General features: G+C 44.9%; 1 protein-coding gene across 1 annotated transcript in view; it reads right to left on the minus strand.

The window, feature by feature from the left end:
* The window catches only part of Tln2 (talin 2), a 432507-nt gene that overhangs the window by 162918 nt on the left and 243351 nt on the right, over positions 1-26238 (minus strand). Inside the window, 6 exon segments of the mRNA XM_059268180.1 lie at positions 6076-6203; positions 8130-8272; positions 10467-10619; positions 11638-11767; positions 13482-13579; positions 15659-15830. Coding sequence (XP_059124163.1) covers positions 6076-6203; positions 8130-8272; positions 10467-10619; positions 11638-11767; positions 13482-13579; positions 15659-15800 — 794 coding nt within the window. The 5' untranslated portion in view covers positions 15801-15830.

Genomic DNA, 26238 nt, shown 5'->3' on the forward strand with positions numbered 1-26238 from the left:
ACATTTGATTTATTGTGTGTTTGTGTATGTGATGAGTAGCACATGCGCAGGTGTGTCTGATTCTATCACTCTCTGTCCTAGTCCCTTGATAACAAGTGTCTCTAAAGAAACCTGGAGCTAGGCAGCCTGCAGGCCCCGAGTATCCTCCTGTCTCAGGTGGCCACATGGTTGCTGGGGATTTGAACTCAGGTCCTTGTACAGCAAGCATCCTTACCCACTGAGCAATCTCTTCTTTTTAAGACAGGGTCTCATGTAGCCCAACCTAGCCTTCCAATCTTCCTGCCTCAGCTTTCTGAGTCCTGAGTTTACAGGCCTGTGCCATCAAACCTGATTCCTTCTTCATATCTCTGATAGTAGCTACTTTCTTGGAGTCAGTTCTCACAAATATTTTAACATACTCTTATGCCTCCCTGTATCTATGAATAATAATATATCTGGCTTTTCTTTGTGGGTGTATTTTTAAATATGAAGAAGCATATTCTGGGATGTCTTGTTTCCTCCGAGAAGTCACTGATGTTTTCATACATTCTGAAATGTGATACCTAGTGCCTTTTCTATTTTCGAGATTACTTTGGGCTGGAGAGATGGCTCAGCAGCTAAGGCACTTTCTGTTTTTGCAGAGGACTGGGGTTCATCTCCCAGCCCCTGAATGGCAGCTCACAATCATAATGTAACTCTAGTTCCAGGGGATTAATGGCCTGTTCTGACCTCCTCAGTTAATATGCATGTTTGGGATATATGTATATACAAACAAGCAAAACATCCACACACATAAAACAAGAACAAATATACTGTGAAAAAAAATTTGCTTGTGGTCTCAAACTTATTATGTAACAGAGAATGTCCTTAAGCCCTGATCCCCCTGCCTCCGCCTCTAAGAGTCTGGGATTTGAGGTGTCCATGAGGAGTCTGTGTATGCTAGACAAGCACTACCAACTGAGCTAAATCCCCAGGTCTATTTTTATAATTCTGCCATCCTGGAGACTGAACCCACCAGGCTCTTACACATAAGCACCCCCTCAATAATTTGATTATGAACAACTTCAAACACATTAAGATGCTGAAAGATTCATGTAGTGAACACTTTACACTCATCTCCTAGTGTGACTGTTATTCAAGTCACACCTATAACAGATGGCCTAATGTCTCAAGTTTATCAGTAACTCCCATCTTCACCAACACAAAGGCCAACAGGAGGCCTTTACTCAACACTCCGTAACATTTTCCACGGGCTTTTAAGGGTCACGGAGGGAGTTGTGATGACGATGTTTTTGCATTGCTGCTGATTTAGGAGTTATTTCTTCTTTAACCTGCCATGTGTTGTGTCAATCCCCCTCAGCAGCATCAGCTCCTGCACCAGATTCTCCCCACCTTTCTAGAGACACGTTATACTCAGTATTTACACAGAATACCCCACAACTAATACAACAGAGACAGCTCTGTGGTTAAGAGCACTTACTGCTCTATCCTGAGGTCTGGAGTTCAGATCCCAACACTTACATCAGGAGGCTCACGAGATCCTGGGACCCCCAACTCCAGAAGAACGACATCTTCTGGCCTCTGCTCCCACCCACACATGAGCACAAAAGCATGCACAGACATATAAATAGTAAAAATAAGATTTAAAGAGCAAAGTGGATTTAAGAAGTCATCGAAGAATTAGTATGTGGTGTCTTTTTGTCTTCCCTACACTGGTGCGGCCACATATAGATGCCAGTCTTCTGTGAATTACAGAATAATGCTGGTGTTTTGTTTCTAAAGCTTTGTTTACCAGATGGTCAGCTGTGGTGGTATTGTGTTCCCCAAAATATTGTGTACCTTAATAAACTTATCTGGGGTCAGAGAACAGAAAAGCCACAAAATACTTAGGCTAGAAAATGTTAGCACACGCCTTTAATCCTAGCATTCCAGAGGCAGAAATCCATAAGTTCAAGGATACAGACAGGCATGGTGACTCATCATGCCTTTAATCCCAGAAAGTGAGCCTTTAATCCCAGGGAGTGGTGGTAGAAAGCAGAAAAGTTTATAAGGCGTCAGGACCAGAAACTGGGGGCATTTAGCTGGTTAGGCATTTGCCTGGTTAAGCATTTGCCTGGTTAAGCATTTGGCTGGTTAAGCCTTCAGGCTTCTAGCAGCAGTTCAGCTGAGAGCCATTGGGATGAGGACACAGAAGCTTCCAGTCTGAGGAAACAGGACCAGCTGAGAAGTTGGCCAGGTGAGTTAGCTAGCTGTGGCTTGTTCTGGTACTCTGACCTTCCAGCATTTACCCCAATAACTGGCCTCAGCTTTGATCTTATTAATAAGAACTGTTAAGATTCATGCTACAGTCAGCCACGAAAAACATACATACATAATAACATTATATGGATTTAGCAGGTTATGTTTAGAAACACACACACATGTGCAGTAACAATTAGTGAGATAAAGAGGCTATGAATGTAAAAGTGAACAAGGAGGAGTATATGGGAAGGTTTGGAGGGAGGAAAGGGGAGGTGGAAATGTAACTATATTATAATCTCAAAAAAAATTAAAAACTTTTTTAAAAGGATTGATTTATTTGTACTTTGTATGTATGAATGTTTGCCTGTGTGTGTGTGTGTGTATGTGTGTGTGTGTGTGTGTGTGTGTGTGTGTGTGTGTGTGTGTACCACATGTATGTAGTGCCGGTTGGAACTGGAGTTACAGGTGGTTGTTAGCTGCCATGAGGTTGCTGGGAACTGAACTCAGGTCCCTCTGCCAGGGCAGCCACGGTGCTCTTGACTGCTGGCTGCTTTCTCCAGCCCCGTGGCATGCTGCCTATGACCACTGTCTAAACACAGGGAAGCAGAAGCAAGCCCACGATCCTTAGATGCTGTGTGCTACTTTCCTCAGGCTCTGATGTAATGTCCCTTCCTGGGGTTCTCTGCAGGTGACATAGGAAATCTACCGTGTAGGTAAAACTTATGAAAGCAAATGGAGAGACCCAGGTTTCCTCTGGCTTGCAGCTCTTGGCGGTTCTGGGCCTGGTTCTGTCTGTCTCTCTCTGGCACTTACGCCCCTCCTCCCATCTACCGAGTTGATGGCACATTAAGGAATCTGTATAGACCTGAAAACATGAAGATCTTTTTGTCTCTGATTTTTACTTTTTTTTTTTAATTTAAAAATGTATGTATGTGTGGTGTGTGTGTGTGTGTCTATGCGTGCGCCTGTGTGTTATGTAATTCTGACAATTTTATTCAGGTTGTCAGGCTTCTGTGGAATGTGTCTTTACTCAGTGTCATCTAGTCAGTCCATTTTCTTCCTTCCTTCTCCCTCCCTCCTCCCTCTCTTCTTGAGACAGGGTTTTGCTACTTAATATAGGCCTGCCTAAAACTTGGGAAGTGGTCCAGGCTGGCCTCCAACTTGCATCCTGAGCATTGGGATTCCAGGCATGCACCACCATGCCTGGTACTGATTCTGTTATTCTAAATGAATATCTTCACTTATGTGGTACTGAGTCTGGAAATCACTGAAAAGCTTGCAGAAGAGTCAGAAGACATTTTTATAAAAATGTCCTGAGTGTGCTAATATTGAACACAAGTGCTAGACAAAAACTTTTAAAAATTATAATAAATACACTCCTTCACATCTCGTCACCAATGACATGGCTGAAATTCCCAGTGGCTCTGTTCATCCTGGCCCTCGTACAAGTCCAACCTCCCACTGTTAAGTCTGCAAACTCTTAATTGTTTAGGTGAAAAGCAGGAAGACTACATGAAGAAAGAAAGAAAGAAAGAAAGAAAGAAAGAAAGAAAGAAAGAAAGAAAGAAAGAAAGAAAGAAAAATGATCAAGTCTCCTAATGCAGGTCCAGCCAGTCACCAGGGATAGCCTAAGCAAAACCAGCATCCAGCATTCACTCTACAAATCAGAAGTGAGGCCTAGCAGGTCTGTTTTAATTAAGAGGGGGCTCACCTCCTCAGCAATCTTCACCAATACAGTAGGAGCAAGAACATGCACAATTAAGTATCTACAATAAATGAAAAAGCTTCATTACCTAGACTAGATCTGGTCTAATTAAAAAGTAAATCAAATGCAAGAGGAGAAATAATTGCTACCAGGCATAACGAGTTTGTTTTAATTTAGAATCTGAGCAAGGGGACACAAAATATTGAGAGGCACAAGCTTCATCTAAGGAAAGTCCGAAGGAAAATCACTCACTGATTCACATGGACAGGCTGGCCTGTGAGCTCCAGGCATCTACCTGTCTCCACCTTCCTGTTCTAGGCCTAGAGGGGCGTGCCAGCAAGCACAGTGGGGTTTTTATTGGTTTGTTTATTTCTTGTATTCTAATGTAGGTGCTGGGGATCAAACTCAGGTCTTCATGACTGTGTGGCAAGCACTTTAACCACTGAGCTGTCTCCCCAGGCCAGTTTGAAGAAAATTCTTGAAGTGACTGCATGTATCTCTCTAACTTCTTTCCAAATACAGTCTGGACTTTTCCATTTGTAACGGGACCCTGAGAATTAGCTGCCCAGCACAGAGAAAGGACCCATGTAAGGTGACCAGGATGGAGGGCATCGGGCTCTCTTAGGCTTCTGGTTATATTTCTTGCCCACCAGGCCCACAGAACCATGGTTGTAGCTATGAAAATGTAAAACAAGGGAAGTATTTTACCTACAGTGTCTCATTAATCTGCCCTCCACTTTCTCCTATTCCATTTTCAGTCACTGTAGAACCAGAGGTAAGTTGAGAGACTGACCGAGTGTGAGGTTTGAATTTGTGAATGTGACATCCATGAAAAGAACATAAGCATGATGCCTTTAGCAAGGCATGTAGTGTCACAGAACAGAAAGGCATATTTCCCCAGGGTTCCCGCAGAAGGAAGCCAGTTCGGCCGTGGAGAAATGGACCCAAAGGAGCACTTGGCCATATAACTCATCTGGGAAACACTGACTGTTGTAACAGGAACTGTTCAAGGCCACCTCAGACTCAAGGTCGCTGAATGTATATTATAGCATAAAGCTTCACATTGCAAAAGCTCCTGAGGTTCATTAACTCAACCTAGTGTTATGGTGTCTTCTCTGTAACAATTCAGTTTGGACCACATAGCAAGGTGTGCTATCTGACTTTGCCTGAGCCCAAGAGAAAAGCTGCGTTTTCTTTTTTGTCAAGGGCATAGGCTGCTTCCAACCTTCTACCAACGAGAATGTGAAGGGCCAAAATGCTTGCCTTACCCTCTCCTCTCAAGCCACCCCCAGCACTATAGATGACCCACTGAAGACATCTTGAGATGGCTGAGTCCTCCTCTGGCTGAATTCACATAAGCTCCCCACCTCACCTCCCTACCGTTATAATTCTAGGTGCCCGTGGGACACTGATGAGGCTGGGAGATTATTTTTATCCTCTCCAAATACTTCATACTAATGGAATTAGGGAGGGGAAGGGGAGGGAGGACACCAGATAAAGAACAGCATCAGAGGAAGCAATACATAAAAGCCTCTAGAAAAGTCTAGATCCACACCAAGGGAAAGGCACCTCAGGAAAGCAGCAGCCTGCCCAGCAGGGTGTTCCCAAGAGATTGAAACCAAAGGCCCATGTTCCACACAGCCACAGTGAATCTACAGGGTCAGCTTTCTAATGTAGGCACCAGAGTACAGAGCCAGAGAAAAGAAACCATCCTTCTAGAAAAGACAACCAAAGACCAAGAGGGAGACAAGGCCACAGCCAGGATCCCATGTGTCCACTGTGCTCCCAAAGAGACCAAGAACTCTTAAGATTCTAACAACGAATTCAAACCTAGGCTGGAGAGGTAGCTTAGCCATTATCCTGCTTGCAGGCCCAACATTATAAAAAGCTGGCTGTGGGAACCAACTGGCCAGGTATCATAGACTCTCCAGCAAAGAAAGAGTCGTCTAAATTGGATAATGTTGACAGTCTCTATTCTATATTTTTACGTATCTTACTCTACCAACAACAGTCTGCATTTTGGGTCCCAAACTCAGTCGTGTGAAAGTCAATTTTCACAACTAGTTGGAACAAGGAGGTGCCTCTTAGGTTCCTCCTCACAAATAAGCAGGAGAAAAGAGGGGGAAGAAAAATAATGGAGGGGCACTTACTCTAAGAATCCAGGCTTGTGTTTATGCTCCACATGAGGTCCAAACTGTATCTGGGCTTGAAATCCACCAAACTCACATGCCTTCTCAAAGGAGACAGGGTGAGAGCCATTCAGGATGTCATCCCGAGCCTGAAATACATGAAGAAGGACGAGATTCAGGGGCCTGGCAAGGGTCACACTTCTCCTAGTGACATATCCCTGACTCAGGACAGGTACTGTGGACACACAGGCACAGTGAATACTGGGGAAGGAAGAAACAAAAGAAAGGAGGTTTTGTGTGCCCCTCCCAAAGAGGGCAACAGCACTACAGGCACCTGGATTATCAACCAATCAATTAATCAATCAATCATCCCTACTGATAAGCTAGGAAGGCAGACGAGACTAAGAAAAACGAAGAGACACTGGAAATCCTGTGAAATGCCTGGATTCATATGGGCTGACTTAGAAATATGATTTGCTTCACCTGAGCCTAAGTCATAAAGCTAGGAAGAAAAACATCTACAAAGAGGCAAAACTATCTCAATCAGCCAAGGGCCAATGTGATCTACTAGGAGGGACAGACAGATAGATATGTACTCCCATAACCAGACAAGAGGGCAGTCTGAGGACATGCAGGGTCCAGCAATGCAAGATTTTACATGAAAGTCCTGTTCCCAGTTCTCCTGAATCACAGTGACGTGGCTATTTATCTCCCACCCTTCCATCTTCCTCGTCTCTAGCTACATGACCCAGAACACTCTGATATGGGCATTCTCAGCTATTCCTCTAGGCTCTAAATGCGGAAGTTTCTCGTAACTGCCCTGCTAGCTCCCTTCCTTTCTGCCCTCTAGCATCATCCAGTATCATTCTTTCTTCTTCAGAAGTCAGAAAACAGTATTTCAGACCTTCAGTGGACTTGGCCTGTGTTCTAACTACGTACCCACTTCTGCTAGTTAAATCCAAGAGTAGGCACAGAAAACAGACAAACAGATACGCAATGGGTAAAGGGATTTGCCAATATATAATGCTTACATAAATGAATTATTTACTTTCAATACTGGCAGATGGTAGGGCTACAGTTTGCAAACCCTGCATCGTTTCTAAGGGCAGACAAGTAGGTAAAAAGGAAGGACAGAAGGAATTTGAGGTGGGAAGAAATTCTAAAGAAACATGGGTGGCATTTTCCTTGAGTCAAAAGAAGCCCTCGGGCAACCTAGCGCAAAGCCCACATCACATATGCTGAGAGATCATAACTCAGGTGTTAAAACGATTTTCTGAGCTTAAATAATTAGTTAACAGCAAAGACTTATGACTGAGAAGGTAGCTCGGAGCTAACGAGCAGTACTGATTTTTCTGGCCAATATTCCTCTGTAGCCTAAGATGCTAGCTTGTGAAATGAGATCAGTTAAAGGAATCCAACTGTCTCCCAGGGCCAGGCAGGGGACAGTGATGGCCACTAGATCCTAACCCAAGACGCCCCAGAGAGGAGCAGTGAGGCCCTCCTCTGGAAAACCAGTAGATTATACCCAATGCTAATTCCCACCAGGGAGTGAAGAACAGCACCTCTAGACTTCAGATTCTTTCTACTGTGTGGGAACTAGAATGAACACCCGTTTACCACAAGACCATGCAGAAATCTCCTAAGGTTTACTTAATGTTTTAGTTTCTTTTCTGCTGCTGTAATAAAATGTTCTGACAAAGGCAACTTAAGGCAGAAAGAGTTTATTTGGCTCACAATTCTAGGTTACAGTCTGCCATTGTGGGGAAGAGGGGCAGCTGTCACTTGAAGAGGTTTATCACTTTATATCCATAATCAAGAGCAGAGATGCATGCTAGTTCTGAGTATGCTTTCTCCTCTCTTATTGAACCAAGACTCTGCTGCCTAGGGAATAATGCCACCCACAGTTGGTGGGTCCTTCCACCTCAATTAACATAATCAAGACACGCCCACAGGCCAACCTAAGCTAAACAACATCTCACTGAGAATCCCTTCCCAGGTGACTCCAGGTGCTGTCAGGTTGACAATTAACACTAGGCCACCCCACCCATCTGTTGTCTGACCCGGAAATACCGTACCTGGACGTAAAGCAAGTTCAATTGCACCGGGTCTCTTGAGTCCACATTCTGATCAGAGTAAAAGAACTTCCGTCGAAGAAGCAAAGTTTCATTTTCATCCACCCCTTGCTCTCTGAATGTCCGGCTGTGATCTAGCCAATTTACTGCAACATGAGACAGACGGAAGGACAGTGTTTACTACTCACTCCAGCAGCCTGCTGGGGAAGTGGATTTCCATAAATGCTGATGGTTGTTTATGATCACTTCTTAACTCTGGGAGACGATTGACACCTACCATACTCAAATCCCCAGCCATTCTCAAAGTTAGCTACTGTACTACATCACACTGGGAATACAGAGTAGAGGTGAGGGAGGAGGGAAGTCAGTGTTTGGCACTAAGAAACCAAGTGGTATTGTATGAAAAGTGTGAACTCTGGGTCCTCAGGAGTTGTGGTTGGGGAGAAGGCTATGGGACCTTCAGCAAGTAGAGCCCTCATAGGAGGAAGTGGGTTCTACAACCTGGCCCCACTTTCTGATGATGCCCTGCCTCCCTGGACTGACGATACAATGTGAGCAGCAGGCCTCCTTTCCTGTCTCCACGCCTTCCCTGCCAAGATGGAACATATCCCCTTGAACTGTACACCCAAACAAGCCCTCCCTTCCTTAAATAGCTGCTCTTCTTGTGTTGATTACATCTTTATTTACTGATTGTGTGTGTGTGTGTGTGTGTGTGTGTGTGTGTGTGTGTGTGTGTGTATGTGTGGCTATGTTGTGGAGTACATATAGTCAGTCAGAGGACACATGGGAATGGGTTGTCTCTTCGTACCCATGGGTCCCAGGCATCGAACTCAGATCACCAGCCTTGTCAGCAAGTGCCTCTACCCACTGGGTCATCTCACCTACACTTAAATATCTTCTTGTCAGGTAATTGGTCACAGTAACAAGACAAATAATGAACACATTAAGTTAGAGTTTTCCTTGAAATCAAGAGAAGTTACTTTAGTCTTCTCTAGTGAGATGGTTTAAGAGACCCTCGGTATAACAAGTTTCTCTGATCTCCGACAGGAAAGAGGGAGAAAATGAAAGTCATGAGGTGGTGTAGAGACTCCATGCTAACAGCTAGAGATGACATCTGCCCCTGTGGGCCAACTTGAATATGACATCACCCTCAAAATCCTGTCCTCGCATTGTGGTGCATAGGAATCAGCCACTCCCCTGCTCACTTCCTGATGCCCTCTGTCTCCTCTTTTCCTCTCCCTCTACTATCCCCCCAGTCCCCGCCCCCCGCACTCACTGGGTTATGTATTTATGACCAGCCTCACCAAATGCTAAGCAATTCTGGCATAAGAAACCTGTCTGACAGATCTCCTCTCCCACAGTCACCTGGGAGGGTACTGTGTACACATTAATAAATCCTTGGATTTGTCTACTAAAGGCTTCTGGAAAGAAGTCTGTAACTGGAAATTTAATGAGGTAGAAAGAGAAGGAAACAGAGGAGGACTCAGAGGAAATGGCAGGCCCACCAAAGATCAATAAACATTATGAAAGTGATGATGTCACCTCAGAGCTGCAGCGGGAACAAGGAGGCTGGAAGGGAGGCGGCCAGGTGATGAACTAAGCTCCTCCCAGTGGAGGGTGGGAAGCAAGGGTCATACAGCAGGGCTTTGGGAGCATCCCAGGTCACCTGCGGCTTTAGCACACATGATTCATGTGGCTGCGGAAGTCACATGACTGTGACAGACCAACCTCACTGATCTCAATCTAAGGAAATAATGGATCTAGGCATGGTACTGGAGACTATTAATATCTCTCTTAAAGATAGCCAGAAACCACTGCCGAAGGAGTGCTTATTACCACCCCCACCCCCACACTGCTAAGCAAGCCTGCAGATCTAAGGAGTTCAGAGGGACACAAAAGGTATATACTTAGCAACATTCACAACATAAGAAAGGCTCTTGTCACACACACATGCGCGCACACACACACATGCACACACAAATTGCAAGGGAAAAAGTAAGAGAGATGGAGAGGGAGCTTGCTTAGTTAAGTCCATATGTTATTCTGCTACATTTAGATCCCAATACATTAATTACATTTTTTTTTGCAAGATAGTGGGAAACCATGAACACAATTTATATATTTGATATGAATGGAGTCTTTTTCAGATGTCAAAGATTATTCTAGCCACTTTAAAAGTTGTTTGTAAGTATTAAGTTTTAGTGAGACAAACCGAAACATTTACAGATTTAGAAGAAAAAAAAAACCCAAAGTAGCTCTCAGTCACGTGGATGCTGGCAGGGGATCCAGGCTCTGGGGGACTGTGTACCTGGGCCACCAGTCTCCCCCAAAGAAACTTACAGTCGTCATCCGTGTGGAGCTTGGCCTTCAGCTTCTCCATCTTCCTCTCGTCTCGTAACAACGTCCTGTCTTTTTTGAGTGTGCCCGTCCCTTCCTCTTTCTTTTCTTCAATCGTTTCTTGGATTAAAGAATACTCTTCATAATTTGTTATTCCTAATAACAGAAATGGCGTCATGATTACACACGATTAAATTGCTACCAACGTCTACTTAGGGCCTGGGGTGCTGCAAAAGGTCCACGTTGTCAAAGCAAAGGAAGGGGTCTTCTTGACCTGAGGGCCAGGGTGGCCACACAGCAGCAGCTCTAGCACAAACAAAGGCTCTGCAGGCTGGGAAGCCGCATTCAAGGTGGTGAGTACAATTTTCTCCACAAACGCACTTACATACACTCTCTCCTCTCTTTCTCTCTGTCTCTGCCCCCTCTCTGTGTCTTTGTCTCTCTCTCTCTCTCTCTCTCTCTCTCTCTCTCTCTCTCTCTCTCTCTCTGAGATCAAGCCTAAAACATGAAAGAAAAGCATCTATCACTGAGCTACATACATCTCAACTACTCCAGTAATTTTTATTTATTTCTGTAGTTCCTTATTTGGAGACACAGTCTTACAATGCAGTCCTATCTGGCCTGCAACTCACTATGTAGACCATGGTGGCCATGGAATCACCAAGACCTGTCTGCCCTGCATCCTCCTTGCAGGGATTAAAGGGGCATACCACCATGCCCGGCCTCCATTAATATTTGAGAAACAACAGCAGGACAGAAGAAGGCATGACCCTGTCAAACAAGAAGGATACAGATGAACTGGGCCCTTCCACGTAGGGAAGCCCAGGACAGAGAAGACCTCCTTTCACCCAGCATTTAAAGGGCTCCATTGAAGTGGCTCTCTGAAGCCACACGAAGTAAATCTGTGAGAGTCACATTGGCTGTTATCATGAGAATTCGAGAGATAATGGCCATCAGTGGGGAAGGGTGAATCACACAATCAAAAATCCTTTTCACCAAGAAACTCCTTTTTGTTTTCTACAAAGGGAAATGAAAGCTCCCAACCAGAGCTCAGCGAGAAGTTTTATACCAGCTGGAGGCCAGGCGAATGGAAAGACTGGACAGTACCTTCCTGGGTGTGGGCAGGGGTGGGTGTGGTCAAAGCAACAGCCGCAGGGAGAGCTGAGCTGCTCACCTATCCTGCTGCAGATGGTGACCAGGAGCTCTCCAACTGTCTTCGAGTCGTCCACCATCACTGTCTTCACAGAGCCATCCAACATCCGGATTTTCTGAGGCCTCTGTTTCTTCTTGTACTCCAAAATATCCTAGACACAAGCCATACACACACATACGCCACATTCTGAGTTGAAAAAACACAACGGCATCGGACACTTTTCTTTGGAAATCAAGTCCCCAGAGGATGCCAACATCTTCCTTTGTCCAAAACTCTTTTGAAAGCCTTCCTAAGTATCCGCAGGGGTGCTGCTGGGATGCACACACAGAATTCTGAGAGCTTAGTAATGACTTTCAGGAGGATTAGGAAAGCCTCTCCTAATAAGATTGTCCTTCAAGAGGGAATACTTGTAGCTCACAATGACTGAAAACCACTTTCTCTAAAGTGAAGATGGCTACATGCTCCAATGGCGGGGAAAGAGCAAACACTCAGGAGACAGAGGAGGAGACGGCGATACTTCAAACAAGGGCAGTGGAGTCTCCAGCCATGCGCTGTCACCAGAAACAATGTTTACTACCTCCACACACCAAATAAACATCTCTTTTTGAAATGTTACTTTAGACCGCTTGCTGTATATATTTACTGTATATGTAGTCTACATAATGAAAGACATAAATAATATCCCCAGAAAGCGTCATCGAAGGCGCATATCGAAGCAGGCATAGTTTGACAGGACTGCAGGAAAGGACATTGGTGGTAAGATAAAACAAAGAACGAGGTTGGGGGTTACTTCAAAATAGGAGACCTCGTTGTTTTCATTTTAACTCTTAGAAACAGAACCACAAACGGGCAGAGTAAGCACCACAAACTAACTGAACATTCCACCCTTGCTTTTTGGAAGCCTGGCCGATCTGACAAGCCTGCTTCATCAGGCACAGAAAACCCCAGGACCTTGAAGGTCAAGGGGGACAAACGCTCAGCATGTTTTTATTCATCACTTAAACTGCAGAGGTAACTTTTGTTACTATCACTGAGAGTTAATAAAGATGCATCTCCATTTGACGTTTCTTTTTCAAAAACAAGCCTTGGGCAGTCTTAGGGCATCTCTGCTTTCGGTCATGTAGCCTCAGTTTCTAATCCAGTCCAGGGACACCTTGTATCCACTCAAGGAAGATACTGTAGTTCATCTCACAGCTACCAAGCCCAACTTTGCTCAGCATGGAGATGCTGCTCAGCTTACTAACCTCGAATTGTTTCAATACTTCTGTGGAATTTTAGATTTGTTAGCTTCTTTTCACCACCTGGACAGCCTTGCAGGTTCATGGCATGGGAATTGTTAATAAGGTGCTCTTAGATTAGAACACAGCCACAGTGGGTTTCCATAGTTGATTTCCCAGCAGTGAAGCAATGAGAAAAGAGAACCAGTGGACCAGCAAGGTGGACCAGTGGGTAAAGGTGCCTGGCACCAAGATTGTTTAGTTCTTGGGTCCACATTATAGAAAGTGAGAACCAACTCTTGAAAGTTGTTTTCTGGCATCTTCATGCATGCCATGAAACACACACATCCACATACACAGACACGCAATAAGGAAATGTTATTTTAAAAAAATTAAAGATGGGGCTCAGGAGACAGCTTAGTGGTTAAGAGCACTGAGTGCTCTTCCAGAAGACCCAGGTTTGAGTCTTAGCACCCACATGGCAGCTCACAACAGTCTGTAACTCCAGTTTCAGAGGAATCTAACACCATCTTCTGAACTCCAGAGGTACCAGTCAAGGAAGTAGTACATAGCCACACATGCAATTAAATCATCCATACACATAAAAATAGATAAAAAAGTAAAAAGAAAACAGGACCAACAACATACCCCGTTCCGCAGCATGTAGTAATCCAGTGTCCGCCCTGCTTCTAACCAAATCCCTTTCCTGGGGTCTTCATCAGAGAGAAACAGCCCATAGTCAGAGGCTGGAAAGAAAACAGAGAGAGAAAAAGAGGTCAAGTGAAGACAAAGCTACCACTGGCCCAAGCACACTGACTGGGCAAGGAGGAGAATGCTGTCCATCCCCAAAGAGACCTACTTCTTACCAACAGCATAGCATCACTCACCCCCGTGGAAGCAGGGGCCTCCCAGCAGAATCAACGGCCACTGCAAGGTCCATACACATGGACTAGTGGGCTGGAGGTGTGCCTAAAGCCTAAGAGAATCATCAGGAACACAGTCTGCATTTCTAATCGAAGTTGGCTTTGTTTTCTGGTCCTTGCTGTCAAAGTCTCATTTAACCAGGCACCCACAGCTATGAAAAAATGGAGGCAGCAACCACCTAAGACCAGAGCCATGGAGGCAAAGCAGGAAAGATGGGTCATAGCAACAGAGCATGTTATGGGGGGGGGGGCAGGAGGGACGGCTCAGCGGTTAAGAGCACTGGCTGTTCTTCTGGAGGACCTGGGTTCAATTCCCAGCACCCACATGGTGGCTCACAACTATAACTCCAGCGCCCTCACACAGACATACATGTAGGCAAAACTCCAAAATACATAAAATAAAATAAAAAAATAAAAAGAATTTAAAAGAGCACGTTTTGAAAGATTGGTGGCAAATGCTTTGTAATCTTAGCCTTAGGGAAACTGAGGCAGAAAGACTGACTAATTGGAGGCCAGGCTGGGCTATATGATGAAGACCTTGCCACAAAACAGAATTTTAAAGAAATGAACAAAATATTTAGGACTTTCTGATGGGGTGAAGCCTCTGTCACCAAATACCACAAAATAAAGAAAATATTTGGAGAACTAAACAATATTCTTTATAAAGGTATCTTAATCCAATGTGGGTAGTCCAAGAGACCAGGGGGCAGGAGAGGAGCACGGTCATTTCCCACCTAGGCTTTTCTCTTCCTAGTGTGTGAATGACCCTTCTGGTGTCATCCCTCAGGGTGCCATCTCCCTTGTTCACTGAGACAGGGTCTCTCACTGGCCTGTTTGCTGACCAAGAGGCTGGCCCCCAGGGGCCCTCTTGTCTCCTTTTTAACCAGTGATGGTATTTCAAGCCTATGAAGGTTTGGGGGATCAAACTCAGACCCTAACACTTCTGCAGCAAGCTGTTTACTGACAGCCATCTTCCCAGCCCACCTTTTCCTTGACGTAACTGAAGGAACCTTGGAGCCTTTCATAAGGGTCAGGGTTCCCACAGCACCTCAGGAACATCATTTGAGTCTTCAGAGGCCTTGGCCAGAACTTGTATCAATTCAGCCCAAAGAAAAGTTCTAACAGTGCCAGAAAACAATAACAAAGGAACTGAAAAGTACCAGCGAGACTGGACAAGCAAATCTTACGAGTCAGATAGGGACTGTGTGCAAATTTTTATTTCTGGTTTAGCAAAACTCGGTAATCTGATTATCATAAACAGTGCCCTCTTCTGGATGCAGTAGGTGTCACCACTCACACGTGCACAAACCCATATGCAGATATACACACATAATTAAAAATAACATCTTTTTAAAAACTGAGTTAAAAAATTCATGAAGCTCCTTCTTGCACAGTAAGCCCTGCACACAGGGCTGAGGCTACTTGGAGTCAGTATGTATCGGGCAAGTATGTTACTCTTTATTCAACCCATGTAGTGACACATCAAAAAATGGTTTGTAAATTACAGAGCAGGATGCTCACCTGAGGAGGGCCAAGAAAACAGGCATATTCACATTAAGTACTGAGGGTCCATGTTAATGTGGTTATGGACAACGAAAGTCTTGTTCTTGACAGGAAGTAATATAGAAGGTATTTCATTTAAAATTCAGATTTGTCCCTCCTGGAGACAGAGTCTTATTGGGTTGTACAGGCTAGCCTAGAACTGGCTATGTAGATTAGGCTGGCCTTAACTCAGTACTATCAGCCTGACTCTGGCTCCAGAGAGCTGGGATTAAAGGAGTGAGCCTCCATGCCTGGCTTAAAACAGAGATGTTCTATATGTGTCTAGGTGTGTCCCTTTAGCTACAGAGTTCAGGGAGATCCAAGCACATTTTCAGAAACCAATGAGTAACCATGACCCACCTTGTCCAGTCTGCGCCTCGGGCACTCGCTCCCGAATGACTCGACAGGCATCGTATACGGCTGTCGATGGCTCAAACTGCATGGTCTTCACCACATTGCAGTGGCGGACACAGATCTTTAAGGATAGTGCCACCATTTTCATAGACGACTTGATGGGTTTTGCTCAGAGCGTCTAGAAAACACAAGGAGACAAGCCTTGATTCATACAACCATTATTTAGCTGCAGGGGGGAAAGAGGTTCAATTCTTAGCCCAGCTGTCCCACCACAAAGTCATTCACAGTCATGTCAAAACCGGTGTGAGTGTCATGTGTGATAATGTGTTAGCATTCCTTATTGAGAAATGTCACCATCTACTCCTCTACGAATAGTGGCAATGATTGTCAAAAATTAGCCCCAAACGACAGCCTATGCAGTGGCCAGACTACCAACAGGACAGAGGAGTTGGAAATGGCTGACACTTTCCACCATCATATCAAGGTCTCAAAGCCAACTGCTTCCAACTCTCTTTGTGCAGGCATATTTAAGGAAGTATGACCACTTTCAGTTAACAGTCTGAGCTCCAGAGATAACTGGGCAGTTTTGCTGTGTTACAGAGTTTCCCAGAACCCCCAAGATGTCCCAGCGTGGCTCAGGGGTAGAAGTCAGTGGAGAAGGCCATGGGGTTCAGTATCACCATGGATGCCTTTCATTAGATGGAGCAAAGAAGAAGGGATGGCTAATCTTTTCTAGACCCCGGAGAAAGAATTCCAAGTGTCCTTGTAGTGGTAGAAGAAGGATGGAGAAGGGGATGTCAGAGTTAACACTGAAAAGCCAGGAGCCAGCGGAGAGATGAGGACAAGGCGTCCAACAGCTTGGAGTTCCCTGCCAACTCCCGTAACACTGTTTAGTGGAATGCGGGGCCAGCACTGAAGGGGGTAGTAGGGTCAGGAGTGAGATGGGGAAGAGGGCTGGCTCAAAGGATGACCAACATATCTCCTAGGCAGGCTTGCTGGGAAGTGGACCGAGCACCGGCAGAAGTTCCCATCTTATGTGGACAAACTTCCATCTAAAAGTGTGTCACCTGTGGTATCAGGAAGCCATCCACATATGGGGTCTGCCTCCTGATGGTCCTAAGGACAGTTCCAGGCACCTAAGTGCCCTCCCTCACCATATACCATCTTGATTCTGGCTGGGCCCGTCCACATAGCTGCCTCTCAGTATGTTGGAGAGGAGAGGGTGGGCAGGTGTTGGTAGACGGGGCAGTGGGGTGGGAGCCTGCTGTCTGGGTTCGGTCCCAGGCCAGGAGTGCCTTGGATTTCTGTCTCTGTCACTTCTCTGCTTCTGACCTTCAGACAGCAGGAAGAAATTGATACCCATGGCCAGCTTTCCCCACCAATTTCTCATGCTTCCTCCTTTTAGCTACCTCAGGAGGGAAGGCATGGAATTCAGGCTCCTCTTTCAGCACAGAACAGAAGCTCAAAAGAATGAGGAACAGCAGAGGTCATGAGGGTCATGTTCTGAACTATTCAATCACCTAGAACAACCGAGGTAAAGAGCATCACCATCATTACCCAGGAACAGATTGGTAAAGAAATCCCTCCTCAAACAGATGGGCCTTTTTGTTCAACTGCACACAGGCCCAGGACTAAAGAGTGTCCAGCATGGTTTTCTCACTCCTAGCTCCTTATTTTACTGTGATTCTGTTTTCCCAAATGAACAAGACTAACAGTTTACTTTACAGGACTGTGTGCATGTGGGTGCACATGGTATGTATGTGTTCATGTGTTCATGTGTGTTTATGTGTGTGGAAGTCAAGGACAACCTTGGGCATCTTCCTTTATCGTTCCTCACTTAAACGTTTTGTGACAAGGCTTCTCTACTGGACCTGGAGCCCACCAATTCAGTTAGACTGGCTGGCCAGTGAGCCAGGGATCATCCTGTCCCCGCCTGCACAGGACTAGGATGAGGGGTGTGTGCCTCCACGCCGGGCTTTTTGCATGGGTGGAGAGATCTGAAGTCAAATTCACATGATTTCATGGCGAGCACTTTACCAACTAAGCCTCCTCCCCAGACCCTTTGTCCTAAACAATTATTTACATGTAAAGACTGGGCTTTTATTATCATACAAGATGACCGCTCACATAGCCAATGCCTGGATCTGAAATCAACGTGCACATGATTTACTCGTCCTGACAAGCCCCATAGCAATGAGCTAGTTCTCACGCCACTCTTAAATGAGCAAGATTCTGGCAAAACGGACGTTTGCTGGCATTAATTGCCATGCTTTACCCTACAGCAAGGAAAGAGAATTGAAGCATTTATCAATTTAGAGATGCTAACTGAAGATGAGGAATTTTGAGCAGTCTCGTTGAATTTCCTGAGCAAACGATGCAGCTCAAACAATAACCTGGGTAACAATTCATGCTCCTTCTCTAGCTGACATTTGTCTCCACTCCTGTATCCTAACCCCATCTTAACAGCGCACACTTGCCATACAGAATGGCTGATTGGGCTCCTTTTTCAGATTTCGCTGCAAGAGAGCCCACAGCCAAATTCATGTATGAGTTTCTGTAGCTATTTATGGCTCGACCAAGGTAGCTTTGTTTCCTTTTACTCCAGTTTGAGTGTCTGCTCTCATATTGATCTTAAATATTGTGTATATATTAAAAGACAGGACACATTGTAAATTCATGACATTTCCTTTATTTCCTTTTAATAATATCTTCTCACTCTGATGATACTTTGCTTTCATTATAAAGGTCACTTGGACCAGCACACACAATGAAAAAAAAAAAAAACCCTTCCATGCCATCCATTAGAGAAGATGAACCACTGGAACCAGCTGTGAAATACAGACATTAAATAAAATGACCCTCCAATTCCAGAGAGCTGTTGTACACATAGGACCATCCTGGTCCAACCAGAGACAAGCAAGCCCAGCCCTAGCCAGGGAGCTCTAATATAAACACCCAGCATCGGTCAAGATGAGCAGTTATTCCTTGGATTTATGCCTGACAAGTCAGGACCAAGAGGTGTTCCACACCTCCTTGCCTTGCCAACTGTACCACCCAGAATTCTTAAGTGCACTGTGCCTTAGTCTCCCCCTCAGAATAGTAGACAAGAGGAAAAACAGATCTATCAGTAAGGCTGCCATAGAATCCAGAGAGTTAAATGTGTTAACGACACACAGATAGTGCTGAGTAATTTTGTTATTAAAATTAGCCTTGGGTGTCACAGAAACACCGGAAGCATCATACTGCATTCAGCTAGCACAGAGGAAGCAAAGTTGATCTTACTGTTTATGCTTGACTCCATAAGAGGGAGCAAAGGCAGACAAGACTGCTGTACACAGCAAGCACCTTCCGGTAAGTACTCCATTCGCTGCACAGATCCAGTACTCAGCCTTATGCATGCTCTTTCCTATACATCCTGGGATCTCATAAGGAGATGTATAGCTAGGTGTTTGTGGAGAGGCTGAGTCTTAACACCTAAGTCTTAGAGGTATTCAGATTTCCCAAATCCAAGAGCTCTTCAAGAGGCAAAGACAGTGAGTACCCTCTATAGGGTAGGGCTAGTATCATGTCTGGCTCCAGCTCAGTAGCACTTATGAGTAAAGTCTGCCCAGGAATGCCCTTTGGGAAGCAATATGAGAGCTCTGCACCTCTCCCTGTAAAACGGCAAGCCGGAGGGCCAGACAACCTCTACTCAGTGGGACTTGGCCTCATCAGGAGAGCAAGGACTGGATAGTAGGGCTCATCCTTTCTGGACTGTAACCCACGGGATGGCCTTGCATCCAATTATGGATGGTGACACTCATCCCCCTTTTCACGTTTGCTCCTTGTTCTGGAGCCATGTCTGATAACCACATGCATCTCCTAACCAAATGTCAACATACAGATGGCCCTTTACAAAGCTAGCCTTCATTTGGACTTACAGCTTAGGCTCCAGTGACTACTTCTGCTCTCTCAGAGCAGAGCCAAGGGAAGGGCTTCCACTTCTCCACAGTCTTACTTGCACCTCTACAAAGGTAGAGAGGTGGCTTCTTTACCCAGGAAGAACTCACCATGCACTGGGGTTCTGCTACGCAGAGGTGCTGTAAAATGTTGCCTCCCAGGACTCTCGGGGCTCAGCTGCACAGGGCTTGCCCTGAATAGTCAGACTCTAACACACTAAGCAGAGCAGGCCCACCAGAAAGGTAAATCAAGCCAGCCCTTCCCCAGGAGCCTGCTGGCTTTTATTCTAGGGTGGTGGGGTGGTGGGGTGGGTAAGCAGCCAGGTGTCCCATTTTGCTTCCTCTATAGGTGTCACATTTTCTGTGAGTTACCCAGGCTCTCCTCAGTATGTCTCCCTCCTTCTCAACTCTTCCTGACTGTTGAGGACCCAGGAGGCTGGGCCTGCATAGAGAGGCTCTCTCTTTGTCCCACATGGGACAATTCCATTTCATTATCTGCTCAGGCAAAGCAGTAAGGAATAGGTTTTTCAAAGTACCCAGCATCCATTTAGCAAAGTGTCCGGCCTACTATGCCCCCTCTGCAGCCAGTGGGAGCCCAGACATAGGAAAATGTCCCAAAAGACCATTAGTGGTTTTCTTTCAGAAAGGCCAGGACCACTGTTCAACTTTGAGCCCATCAATTAGAAGTAACTTCTACTAGAAGGACTATTGGTGAAGGAACCCAGGAGAAATAATTAACTATCTAAACAGGTGTGAAATGAGCATGAGACCAAGGAGTTCAATAAAAATCCCAGCCATGGGGCAGCTCTAATAACTCATGGGGCTGCCACTGTGACACCTGCCCATTCCCAATCTGGCATTAAGCATCTATAACATGGGTTTGGGGACATGTCCATCATCAGAGCACCATCACCCCTCTTGGCCTCTGAGAACAAGGGCTGAGTCCAGATAATCAGCTTTGAATCTCAAGACCTCAACACATGGCAGATACTGAGGATCCCTGAAATTAATATGGGCTCCATGGAAAGATGTAGGCAGACTTTTCTTGTCTTATTTTGGTGTCCCATGAGTACTGTTAGGACTGTTTACAGGAGCATGGGTACCTTAACCAGTGACTACACCACTGAAAAATATCACTCCTTTCTCCCAGCAACCATCAGCTGCCTATGGATCCTCAGAGATGGGCAGGTAATCATACCTGCTGTGAGTCCAAGAGTGCAAAGGTCAAGGCATGCCCAGGAGACACACTATAAATATTTCACCTCTTCCTCTGGCTCTTGCATTCATTCTGCCCCATCTTTTGTGAAGCTCCTGAGCCCTGGATGAGGTCCCATTTAAGGCTGAGCATCCAACAGTCATTCTCAAAACATTGAACAGATGTTTCTATGGTTATCACTGCCTACTGCAAAAAGAGCCTTCTCTGACTAAAGCTAACAGCAGCACTAATGTATGGACATAAACATAAATACCTACAGAGGCAATCTGATAGACGTATCATGCCCACCCGGTAAACAGAAGCAGTAGCTTGCTTACTAGGCCTCGTCACTTTCCCAGCCTTGAGCTTTTAACATCCAGGTTTGCACTGGATGTTACTCCCATCTGTGGAGTTGCCTCAAGTCTGAGCAAGAAGTATCAAAAGGCTTAAGGATAAACAGGGTGCCAACATCCATCAGACCAAACTATGGCTACACTCCCAAAACCCATGTCAAGGACCACAGAACCTCAACCTCATGGCTCACAAAATGAACTTAAAGAAAACAAAACAAAAACCTTAAGAAAGAACAAAGCCACACAAGTCAACATTCATGGACAGGTTCTTGAGGGAGGATAAGGAACAGGTATACTGTTCCTGGTAACACTTGCCATGGAGAAGGGCTCCATGTTGACTTTAATGCAGGAGTAGAGGAAAGGTGGTCTTTCTATCTCAGTAAGAGAACTAAAGATGGCTCAGATTAGCAGTTTTCAACCTGTGGGTCGCATTATCAGATATCCACATTACAATTCATAACTGTAGCAAAATTAGTTATGAAGTAGCAATGAAATAATTTTATAGTTGGGGGTCACCACAACAGGAGGAACTATATTAAAGGGTCGCAGCATTAGGAAGGTTGAGAACCACTGCTCTACAGTGTGGAATACAGAGCGATGGGAAAAGATGTTTATACATTTTACCACTTCTGGGTGAAGAAACTATCACCTTGAAGTCAAGAGACTTTCCCAATAAAACCACCAGGTGAGCAGAGAGAGCTATCATGTAGTATGTCTGCAGCCTTCCAAGGATTCCTCCAATATACCCTCCACATGCTCCAATATATGCTTGGCACTGGCACTTGGGGGTCCATCGTGAAGGTTGACAGTGCCCAGCTCTACTCAACTTTAATAGCACGCATATGTACCTGCCTCCATCAGTGTTTCAGGATGCACACACACTTTGGACTTTCAGGCAAAGGAGCTGAGAGCTGCCCTTTATTAAAGATGATGTCTAATTATGAGGAGACTCTGCAGAGAGATGCATTAGTGAGCTACAGAGAAGTATAGGACTCTGGAGCAGGGAACCGCTGGAAGATCCTGCTGTGGGGAGGAAGCGAGAAAGAAACAGATGCTTAGATACGTGTAACACTATCCTCCCCTGGGAGATGATTTTAATGCATGTAGGACTTTGAAAAGTAGGTGTGCAATGCTCAATACTGACTGTCAGTCAGACGGGAGACAAACCTCTGGCCATATCAGAGAGGGAATCTCTATGTTATTTTAAATGAAGTGGGAGAGCCACGCTAAATGTGAATGGCACCGTTCCACGGGCTGGGCTCCCGGAATGAATAAAAAGAGAAAGTGAGCCGAGTACCAGCGTTCGTCTGTCTGGATCCTGAGTGAGGGTACAATGGGTTAGCTGCCTCAGACTCTTGCCACCATACCCTCCACACCATGACGGCCTATACCCTCAAACTGTGAGCCCAAGCGAGCCTGTCCTAAGTTGCTTCTTTTTAAGCATTTTATTGTGGCAACGAGAACGCAATGTTAGAAACAAGCAAATCAAACTACTGAGATGCCAGCCTCATCCACCCAGAGATTCCCACTCTGACAGCATGGGTATGTGTTTAATTCCTGAACAACTGTCTAGGTATTTTAGTGTGTGTTCCTGAAACGTACCATTCTCTTGTCCAGATCCTGATACCCTTCCAACCCAGAATCCAGCTTTGCTGGTACTGACTACTCTTTCCACTGCCACAGTGAGGGCAGTTCAATCTCCTCGTCAGCTCTCTTCTGTAACTCTTGCTTCAGCTGTGATACTCCTGGGCTGAGTTACCAAAGAAGCTAACAGGCTCCTCACATGATGACCCTTTGTATGGAACAGCCTCATGGCACTCTGGAATATGTCATTGTTGGATGTGTTGACAGGCTAGAAAGTGACAGAGATCCCCCCTCCCCCCCCATTCTCCCTTTCTAGGATACATACAGAGGATCTGGAGAGATAAGTGAATTCCTAGGCTGTGTGAGGAATGTCCTGTCATTTTCTGTCAGACCACTAAGAATGCTCGTGGGCTTCCAGGAACCTTACTACTCAGCTTTGATGTTCAAGACAGCAGAATAAATCATCTGCCCCTCCCAATCCTCTAGGATCCACCTTTTGGTCCACCTGATGTTTTCTGCCTCAGCAAAAGCCAAAGAAAGAAACTGGCTCTCCACTGAACTCTCATTTTGAATCCTTTTACACCTTAACTTCTTCAGATTGTTGACAACAGGCTGTTTTCAGAAGAAAGTATGATGAAAAAATAAATAAAAAAAAAATAAAAGGTCACATCGAAGAAAAAAAAATAGAAGGAAAGCATTCTGAAGGTCAAAACCAGGAGAGCGGTGAGTTACTTAGCATGCACTTGGTGACCCAGACATTACCTCTCCCCATCACTTGGTGTTTCTGGACCCTTCATGACAACCTGATGAAGTCTCAGGACAGTAGATGCTACATGCTGCTGCTGAGGCAGACAGTTTTGTCTTCACAGCACACATCGTTGTGAGGACTAGAGCCCACACACTAGTCTTTACCTGGAATACACGAGGCTCTGTTCTACGAGATCTGGGGGGAAAGGTCGGTATTTTCTAGCTTCATCATGGGGGGAATATAGTAAAGAACTGCACACAATTCCCCCCCAAGTGATCTTCCTCATGCTGGTATTTAATGAGATGCCAAGCTGGTGTGGTCCCTACTGAATGCTACCTGCTGCAGCCTGATTTCAAATGTAAAGTGATGGTGCACACGGACATGATCATGTGTAATTTCACATAATAAAACGGAAGGAACCTCCCACTTCCCAGCTCTGGCCCCTTTCAATGAAAGGCTGCAAACCACACATCACTCACAAAGGCAATAGGGCGTGGCTTTCGCAAGAAAGAATTCTGAGGAGTAAAGGAAAGAAAATTAAAGACATATTCTTGCCATTTATCTATGTTAATCTATTAACCACATATCAGAAGGGCATTTCTGTTGGAGACTTGATATGAAAATCTGGTGTGTATGTGAAGAGCTGAAACAAATCTAGGAATGTGACTGTGGTGGATAGTACTGACAGGATCTAGCATCTCCTGGAATCGCTTCGGGCATGTTTGTGAGGGAATCGAGATTGACTTATTAACTGAGGAGGGGAAGACCTACCCTAAAGAGTGGTGGCAGCATTCCATGGTCTGGGGTTCCAGGCTGAATAAAGAAGGGAAAGTGAGTTGAGGTCTCTCTGTTTCTTGGCTGCAAAGGCAAAGTGACCTGCCGCCTTCGGCTTGATCAGATGCTGTCGTTGCCATGATGTACTCACACTGTGAGCCAAGACAAACCCTCCCTTCCTTTAGTGGCTTTCACTACAGCAATGAGAAAATAGCCTATATCGTGATTAACCATTTCATTCCCACAGACTCAAAGTCTATCGGTAGACTTGTCATGTGACCCATCCAGCATTCTTGGACTGGACTGGACTTCTCAAATGTTTCGTTTTATTTTCTGGCCCTTCCTCCAGGACCACACCATTTATACTTAAACTTGGGAATGCTCCAGTAAAAATGTACATAGTTTAAAATGTCCCCCATCTCAGACTTGGGAACCATTGCATAGAGATCTCCATAGGCTACTCGGCTAGTCTTTTCCTCACCATGGCACATGCCTGGGAAAACAAACAAGGTTTCATTTCAGAGGTTACAGCTGCATCCACTGCCCTGTGCTTGCAGCAAGGCAGAATATCACGGCAGCAGACGCTTCCTGTAACTGTCCTTCAGGGGCTGCTCATCTCAGGGGAGCCAAGAAGCAGAGAATAGTAACGGGAAAGACCAGGCCAGAGCCACCATTTGCCATTCAAAGACACCTCTAGCAACCCATTTACTCTAACCAAGACCCCACCCTGCTACTTTTCAATCCATCCATGGATTAAGTCAAAGCCCTTATGTTCTATATCCTCTGGAACCTTCACCACAGACACACCCAGAGGTATGGTTAATATTCTCGTATTTCTGACTCCACTCAGGTTGATAACCAAGATATGTAAATCTGTCATAATTTCCCCATTTCCATATTGTAAAAACACTAATAAATGCATAGATTAAAACATTGTAAATAATAGCAGGGAACTTACATTGGACTATATACCTGGAAGTGATTCTTAACCCTTTTTATGGGTCAAGCACACAGACTCCAACACACAATTGCTAAGGGGTTGAGACTTTGCCTAAGTAGGCCAAATAAAATGTAGTGGATTTGTAAGTTCATCAAACGTATACTTTCTAAATAGAAGGAAACATGCAGAAACTAAGTGCTTGTGTTAAGAAAGCAGTAAAATGGGAGAGATATGTATTATTAACACTGTTATTAATAATTGAACTAGCACTCAGTGAATTACTGAGTGTCACACACTTGTCTGATAATTCAGTAAGTGAAGTCCGATTTATCCTGGGTAAAGCAGGCTTAATAAAGGGGAATGCTTTATAAAAAGGTAAACACAGAAGGCTTACACCCAGGTCTGCCTGAATCCAGACTTCTGTGTCTAGCCCCACTCCAACTACAGATAGACAATGCTGACATTTTGACGCATCCCCTCTGGGTTTTGTCTATTTTTATATACCTAAGACAATGCATTCTATATAATTTTGTCTATGGAGCTCTAACTCCATAATAATCATTTTCCACAGTATTAGAAACTCTGTAGAAATAATATTTTAATATATACATAATATTGCAATAAGAAACCTATAATGTACCATGCTGCATTGTGTGTGTGTGTGTGTGTGTGTGTGTGTGTATACACTGGCTATACTCAGGTTTTAACACTCATAAACAAGGCTATAGTAGACTCTTCCATTTTAAATCTCTTATGTTTTTAATTTCAGATTTTTTGTAAGCTAAATATCTAAATATTTTTCTTTTTTTTTTCTCCACATCAACATTTCTTCAGAGACGCTCAAAAGAGACTAAGACCACAAGAGAAAAACAGAAGCAAATGTACAGGGAACATCGGTTTGTGCTTTGAGTTACAGGATAGCTAAATGAATATGTATTAGCAACTGGGCAGCCAAAAATCAATCTGGGTTTTATAGTTCAATCTACACTGCAGAACGATCCTACCTTCCAAGGCTTGGGCTGTAAGAGACCAGAACAAGAGAGAGAATCAGCAA

Source organism: Peromyscus eremicus, chromosome 7 (genome assembly GCF_949786415.1).
Source record: "Peromyscus eremicus chromosome 7, PerEre_H2_v1, whole genome shotgun sequence".
Classification (NCBI taxonomy): Eukaryota; Metazoa; Chordata; class Mammalia; order Rodentia; family Cricetidae; genus Peromyscus; species Peromyscus eremicus.